General features: G+C 36.2%; 1 protein-coding gene across 1 annotated transcript; it reads right to left on the minus strand.

Moving 5' to 3' along the window:
* Positions 1–1,720: 1,720 nt before the first annotated feature.
* Positions 1,721–4,290, minus strand: LOC107494223 (uncharacterized). Its single transcript, XM_016115274.3, has 6 exons — positions 4,067–4,290; positions 3,816–3,908; positions 3,613–3,711; positions 2,936–2,977; positions 2,581–2,812; positions 1,721–2,296 (listed from the first exon to the last, which is right to left on the minus strand). Exons 1-6 carry the CDS (start codon positions 4,187–4,189, stop codon positions 2,142–2,144), a joined length of 744 nt encoding a protein of 247 aa, XP_015970760.1. The 5' UTR covers positions 4,190–4,290; the 3' UTR covers positions 1,721–2,141.
* Positions 4,291–8,050: the final 3,760 nt, after the last annotated feature.

Here is an 8,050-nt window from a genome sequence, read left to right on the forward strand (position 1 = left end):
CTCAATACTTTGATGTTTTTTTTACCTTACCGATTATTTCATCCACTACTTATTCTCATGAAGAAACCATATGTTTTTCGTCACTTTCCGATAGTTTATCACCTCTTCGCACTTTGTCACTTTTCAGCAGTTTTTCAGCAGTTCACCATCTTTTCAGCAGTTGGCTACTCTTGTGGCAGTTCCGTCTACGTTCTCTTCCGTCCGTCTGCACTTTCTTGTGACAATTCCGTCCGTGTTTTCTTGTGACAGTTCCGTCTACAATTTCAACTGCGTTTCATTTTGACAATTCTGTCTGCGTTTTCTATTAGTTTCGTCTGCACCCATTGTATTAGTTTATACATTCTTTTTTATTTAGTTGTTTCAAATAAGTTTCAAACTCAAGTTGTTACTTGAGTTTGAGGGGGGATGTTAGAATATAATTAGGATCAATTAATATTATTTAGCATATCTGAATATTTATTATAGGATATTATGTTTTTATTATTTCGATTCTCTTAGCACCTATAAATACCCTTTTATATTGTATCATTCTAAACAACTTGAATACACTCAATAATACACAAATCATTTCTCTAGTTCAGTCTCTTATTTTTAACCTGTCTAATTAGTCGTGTATCGATTAGTGTTCTGTGGGTGATTGGTTTATCAACAGGCTAGAGTTGTCGTTGTGTAGGGGTGAGCACGTGCCAGTTTAGTTTGGGTTCATAGTAAAATTAAAACCGAACTGATCAAAATATAATTGGTTTGGTTTAGTTTGAATTTGTGTTTTTTTTACATGTACCCAAATCAAACCAAACCGATTAAGAACGGATTGGTTTGGTTCGAGTAATTGGGTATCCGATGACTTTGAAATTCATAAAAAAAAAACTAAATTTTTATCTTAAAAATTCAACAAGTACAATAAACATGTAACATCAATAGAAATAGTTAAACACCAAATACATTAAAAACTAAACTCATTAAAATCCTAACATATTAATAGTGAATAATCTTTGTCTAATGGAAAAGTCATATATATTTTTTATTTAATTAAGATATGATCGATCTTGCGGGTTGGTTCGGGTTCTGCACCCCCAGAATCGATATTCGAATCAATCAGTAACAAAAATTATCGGTTTAGTTCGGATTAAATCCAATTACCCATTGATTCCGGAATCAATTTAATTGGTTCGATTCGAGTTCGAACAAGTAATCGGGTACCCGTTACCCATACTCACCCCTATTGTTGTGTGTATCTATGGGACTATTGCCCTTACTTCTTTTGTAAATATTTTTTTTTTGTATTAATATATAAAGAGCGCATTAGCTTTTTTTATTTGATACGATAATTTAAATAGGAAGAGAGATAGAGATGGAAAAAGAGCACACTTTAATTTTAAAGGAAAAAAATTGTTTTAATTATAATTAGAGAGTGTTATATAATTATTTTAGTTATAAATTAATAAGATAAATATTAAATATATAATGGACTAGGTGACAAGTTTACAGGAAAAGCAAACAATACATGATAACCACATCTAAGATAGAAACAGCCCCCTTCTATAACACGAAGGCTCCACACCCCTGTTAATGTTCATTGCATCTCCATTTTACTGCATGATTGTTAACTTGTTAAGCTTTTTATTGCCAAAGTTGTCTCCAACTAAAATCCGTGATCCACTTATGCTCAAACATGATTTAAACCATTGTTTTTTATTGAGGACCATCAACAATAACAGAATTACACGAATAATTGTTGAGTATTCTCCCATTAAACATTCAAAAGTTAAAATACAAGTGAACAATAAACTAGTGAACAAAAGAGAAAGAAAACAGAATCACAAATAGCCTACCTAGCAGCACTTAAGGTCGCGGTTAAAGATGGTTGGCAAGGGAAGCACAAAGCACTCGTCATTCTTATTTGGCTCTGCTAACCACTAGTTGAATACAGAACTAGCAGGACCAAAACACTCAAAGACTAACCATTTCCGTGCTAAATATGTGTGCACATACACTAACCATTTCCCTGTATTTGTCACAATTTCGTTGATATAAAGATAACACATATAAGGCATTAAATAGTGGATGAATTTCAATACATAGTAATAATATAATCTGTATTAAATTCAGGTGCTTCTGCTTCCTCTTATAAGCTCTAATATCTAGGCTTGAGCCACCCCGTTACATGCCTCAAGCACCTTTGCATCTGACTTATTTACTTCACTTTCTAATTTCTTGTCATATTCCGAGATACCAACTTTTCTGTGGCTTAGTACTTCTGCAACCCAATTTTGTAGCTGGCTGGTAGCCACTTCATCTGTTTGTGATAGTTAAAGGAAAGTTCAATTACAATAGTAAAACATTATATTAATTGGTACTAATTCATCCTTCTTATTTATTAATTGTATTTATTAACAAAAGATATAAAATTAGTCAAGAAAATAAGTACTTTATACTATAACTCTATTCCAAAAGTTCTGGATCTAAGTTCTAGAGATAACAAAAGATGTTTTTGTAAATATATATGAGAAAGATATTTTTAAAAAAAAAAAAGTACATACAATAAGGGTTATTGAAGAAAAACATTTGGTGAGAGCGTACCTAACCGTGGGACGGTATGACCTTGAGGGTGCCTTATTATGAGGGGATTTTGAAAAGCAGAGGCGAGCTCCTCAGAAGGCAATTTAAGCCAATCTTTGTCACCAATGAAATGAACAGATTTTGCTTTTATGGGTTCTTTGTAGGCTACATCACATATGCTAGGATCTCTAAATTTGCATCCAGATATTGATACAAACAACTTTATCGGTGGATGTTCCTTCAACAACTTCCCCTGTGGATTTCATGTTCATTAATCAAATATTCTACCTCTATATTCTTCGTTTAAAAAACTAAAAAAAGAGATTGTTTTAGTTTTAGTTTTTATTTATAAATCAAATTACTACTTGTAGCTTACCTGTGCTTGGTAACCTATTAGAAGTGCTGAAAGCGTTGCGCCCTAATAATAACAGAAAAGGAGTCAATCCGAGTCAGACAGTAGGACACATCTTAAGGTTATTATTAATAGTAGATTTTATATTTATTATATAAAATTTAATTTTGATGTGCTATTACGTGCATTTAATTACGTAACGGTCATATTATAAAAAAATAACTACTATTTTCATTAACAGCGTGAATGGTCATCCTTAAACACGGATAAGATTGAACATTTTATACTGTTAGTATATTAAAATTAAACTCTTATATAAATACACAATAAATACATAAAAATTAAATGTTACATATATTTTTATAAAATTTTGTTAATTGATAATTTTATCAAATCTCTTTAGAATATATGTTAGTTAAATTTTATGTTATGCATATATAAAAAATTAACTACTAAATCAATTATTAGTACAAAATACACATTGAAAATAAATTAAATAACATATCTATTTATACACAAATATATGATAGTTAATTTGATAACTGATTTTTGATATGTACATAATATTTTATTTATGAAGAAAAATATAGGTAAACAATATAAAGTGAGAAAAGGCATGTTATTTCTTGACCCGAACTCAGAACCTCCCTAATCCCTATTGAGGTCCTTTGTTCACCTCTTTGGTATGAATGTAAATGTACCTGTGAGAAGCCAAGGAAGCCATCAAAGGGGCCATTGGCTGTGATGTATTCACATAAGTATGATATACACTCTTCCAAATTAGTATACTCCGTGAATTCCTGAACAAGAATTGTGTTGTGCATAATAATCATTTTCTTTTCAGCTACATATTATCTCAAAATGAAACAATTAAAAGGATACAGAGACAGTATCCTTACATTACCTTGTTGAATTGAAACCATTCAAAGTAGGGTGGAGGGAAGATTCCTTCTATATCAGACTTCCCTCCAGCAGGATATTTACCATCTAGGAAATCCTGTCACAAAATACATATATAAACAGCTTTATTTCATATCATTTTTTTAATTAAAGCATTATATAAAAAAAAAATTAAATTACAAAATTACTCTTTTGATGAGAGCCTAAATCTCTTGCTACTTGAACAGCATGAATGAAGTATGTTTACCAATTTACCATGTCAAATTTTGAAAATAGAGAAGGGTCCCATTTGCTTATTTGCTTTTTCAAGAAACTCCCACTAGTTCTGAACCCATGGAGGCACAGGATCTTCATCTTCTTTCCATTTTCTCCTTCCATGGATATTTCACTCTCACCACCACCACAAGATGCTATTTGTAAGGACTGAGAAGTGAGCACGTTGGTACTTGGTACCTACCCACTTCACATTCAATGAAGTCAACTTCCAACAGCCCATTGCATCACTTGGCGGGAGGTTGGTTGGTTATGCAACATATATTATCATTTTGTTTTTGTAACGAACTATAAATAAATGGATTCAATTTTAATATATTAAATTATCATCTAATTGTACTCTTATATAAATCGTGGCTATAATAATAATTATATGATAAAAGTTATTATGTACCTAATACTTAAACGGACAAGATTGTTAAACGGAAGCTTCGTCCTTTTTGGAATTTTGGCTAGTGTTCAACGCTCAAACTTGCTTGAATTTCTCTACCTACCTTTAATTCTGTTTTTGTTTATGATTTCTCCATCTACTTAACGGTGGCAGGTTGGTGTTGCACGTGCAAACTTACAAGCTTTGCGCTTATGGGCTGCTCCAAGAATCTTGATTTTCATGGGGCCTTTGTTTTGCATTCTTATGGTCCATAAAAATGCTTATAAAAAAGCAAGTCCAAAATAAAAATGCTTATAAAAAAGAGCATAGTCCATCAATTGTTAACCAAAAACATTTAAATTGGTCCCTTGCCAGTTTTGGACTTTTAGTCCATGCTTGATCATTGTGATATTTGAAATTTAGATGGGTCGAGTTGTCCTGTCCAAAAATAATAATAACAATAATAATAATAAAGTTACCAACTTATTCCTCTATTTAAACCAGTGCCGAAGAGTTTAAATATTATTTTGTGAACGAAAAATATAGTGAAAAAAAAAAACACCTAACCGTATGAGTATATATATTTTAAGTTATTAACTGAAAATATGATAACCAATTGATGGTGGTGGGCGGATGATGCTACCACTGTTGCCGTAGGCCATAGCTCTGTTACCGTAGTGTCCATCATGTTGGAAGGTTGGTCAGTTCCAACCCTGAAAGGAATCAAGGAAGGATCCATGGAAGCATAGAACAATATTCAACTATTCAAGTCTATATTCCATTTCCACAAACATGCAAAGTATACGGTAGCATCAGCCTAAATTTAATTTACATGTAATCTATATTTTATATGTATGTATTTTTTTTCAAAAATAAGGAGATTCAAACCTACAATTACTAAATAATTATAAAAAGACTATATTATTTGAGTTATAGCTTGTTGGTATATTTTATATGTGTCTCCCTTACCATAAAATAATACAATGTATTAAAATAAAATTTAGATTAAAATTTCGAATGAGTATTGTTACGATGGGTAACCGGAGATTAATAGAATAGATGGCGCTAGTTGGCCCAATCGTCCGCGGATGGTAGTCTCCGAGCTGGTTTGCACGCTGGAGCCTCCTTCCGACTTGTATTCGTGAGTGAATGGGGGGTGGTACCTGCAAAGACACTCCGATGCCTAAGTTAGCAAGGGTGTTAGCAGGTCTAGAGAGTATTGGGCTTAGAGATACCTGAGAGGTGTCAGTGTATTTATAGTGGTGAGCCAATAACCACCGTTGGAGTAGTGCCGTATCTTTAGGGTGTTAACCGCCCCATTATCTTGGGGAGGTTAAGATATGGCTTTATGAAGTGGTTAGAGAGATTTTAGGGGCGGTTACTCATTTGAATGAGTGTTTATCTGCCAGCTAATCTCACGTCCGACTTCTTTAGAGCAAGTCGTGGTTGATACCGACTTCTTATGCGAAGGTCGGTACTTAACTAGGCTTAACCCTTCAGATTAGGCCTTTTATTTGGACCTGGACCTTTGTCATTGGGCCAGGGTATGAACAGTGCCCCTACTTGAGCCCAAAGTCTCTTTAGAGCTTGGGTTCAAGTATTTAACTCGGGTTCGTAGCCGACTTATTTGGAGGAAACACGGGTTTTTAAACCGACGTGATTTTTGCGACCTTTTGTTTTCTGACAGTTACGTCTATTCAAGCGTCGTGTCCGTTAGGGATGCACTTAGGGATTGATGGCTTTGGTAACGGTGCACTCTCATTAATGACTACTCCTCTTTCTCTCATTAATGACTGCTTCGTTTTTACCATTATGCCCCTTAGCATGTTTATAAATACTTTCCCTCTCTTTCATTTTTCCGTTTCTGCAATCTTTCAAACTTCTTCTTTCCTTGCTCGTGCTGCCTTCTTGTGCTCGAAGATTTCTGCTTTTTCCAACCTTCACCTTTTGGATAAAGGTTAGCTTTACTTCTTTCACGTCATGCCTTATGTTTGCATGCTTTGTTTTGTGGGTGGATAGGTTGGTCTGTAGGTTTTGGCTTCGTATCCCCTCTCTTTAGGGACCGTGTTTTTTTATTTTCTTTTCCCTTTTCCTTTTTGTAGGTTTCTGTCACCTTTTATATAAAGAAAAAATGGCTTCTGTAGATGTTCTTTCTCAGTGGGTTGACGTGACGGTCCTTGGGGAGGAACCGTTAGTCGACGCTGAGTTCATCACTCACCTTCGTACTCATCATAGGCTCTGTACTTCGGAGGAGGACGAGCCCAAATATGAACTGATAACCCCGGGTCCTGAAGACCGGGTCTGTTTTGGGAGAGTTAATGAGGCGGCCCCTCATTTTTTCTTTATGTATGAATGCATGATCACCCGTTTGGGTGTTTTTCTTCCTTTTTCAGATTTTGAAATATCTGTTTTGCACCACTGTCGAGTTGCCCCTACTCAACTTCACCCCAATTCTTGGGATTTTCTGAAGATTTATCAATTTGTTAGTCACGCTTTGGACTTTCCGACCTCTTTGAGGATTTTCTTCTTTCTTTTTCATATGACTAAGCCCTTTAGTGGGCTAAATAATAAGCAGCAATGGGTGTCTTTCCGAGCCATACAAGGTCGGAGAATTTTCACCCTTTTTGACGAATCCTTCCATGACTTCAAAAACTATTTTTTCAAAGTGCAAGCTGTAGAGGGTCACCACCCCTTTTTCCTGGATGAGCATTCTTCCCCTCGCTTTCCCCTTTATTGGCTGGAGGCCTCCCCTTGTGAAAAGTATGGTCTAGATGACCTGGACGAGGTGGAGGCGGCCATTGTGGGGTTTTTCCGAGAAGCGTGGGGGAGGGCCCCATACTTGGACACTAGGAAAATCCTCCAGGGGACGCCGACCTTTGTTCGGTCGCAATTAGGTAGTGAATGCATTTTCCTATTTCCGACTTGTTTCTGTCGACTTAAGGTTTGCCGAATTGTGAATTTTGATAATTATTTCTTTTGTAGATATGGCAAGGAAGAATGCTCAGGAATCTTACCAGAGAGTTCAGGAGGCTAAGGCAAAGTCTCGGGCCAGGGCCGGTGGTGCCAGGACAATCGTCTCTCCTCCTCCTCCTCCTCCTCAGAACGTGGGGACTCCCTCTCAGCCCATTGTGATTTCTTCTTCCAGCTTGTCCCGACCACTTTCTTCTGCCCGACTTCTTCCTGAACCAGAGAAGAAGAAGCGTAAGACTTTAGAGTCTGGCTCTTCTTTTGATGGTGGGGTTAAGGCGGATGCTCTTGCATTCGTCCGAAAGAACATCTATCCTCATATAAGTATGGATGATGTTTCTGTTCGGAACCACCTCACCATCCTGGCTGAGGAGAGTTTTCGGGCGGCGGGCGTGTGTGGCAAGCTTTTGGATATCTTCGAGAAGACTCCCCTCAGCTCTTTGGGGGCAACCTCGAAGGTTGAAGAGTTGGAGGGGAGGCTTCTTGCTTACCAGGATCATGAGAGGGAGTTGAAGGAGGAGAGAGATAAATTGAGGGAGGAGAGAGATAGCCTCCGGGAGAAGGAGAGCAAACTGCGGGCCCAATGTACTATGGAGGCGAACTTGAGGAAGACAGCACAAGATAGTTAC

Source organism: Arachis duranensis, chromosome 6 (assembly GCF_000817695.3).
Source record: "Arachis duranensis cultivar V14167 chromosome 6, aradu.V14167.gnm2.J7QH, whole genome shotgun sequence".
Taxonomy (NCBI): domain Eukaryota; kingdom Viridiplantae; phylum Streptophyta; class Magnoliopsida; order Fabales; family Fabaceae; genus Arachis; species Arachis duranensis.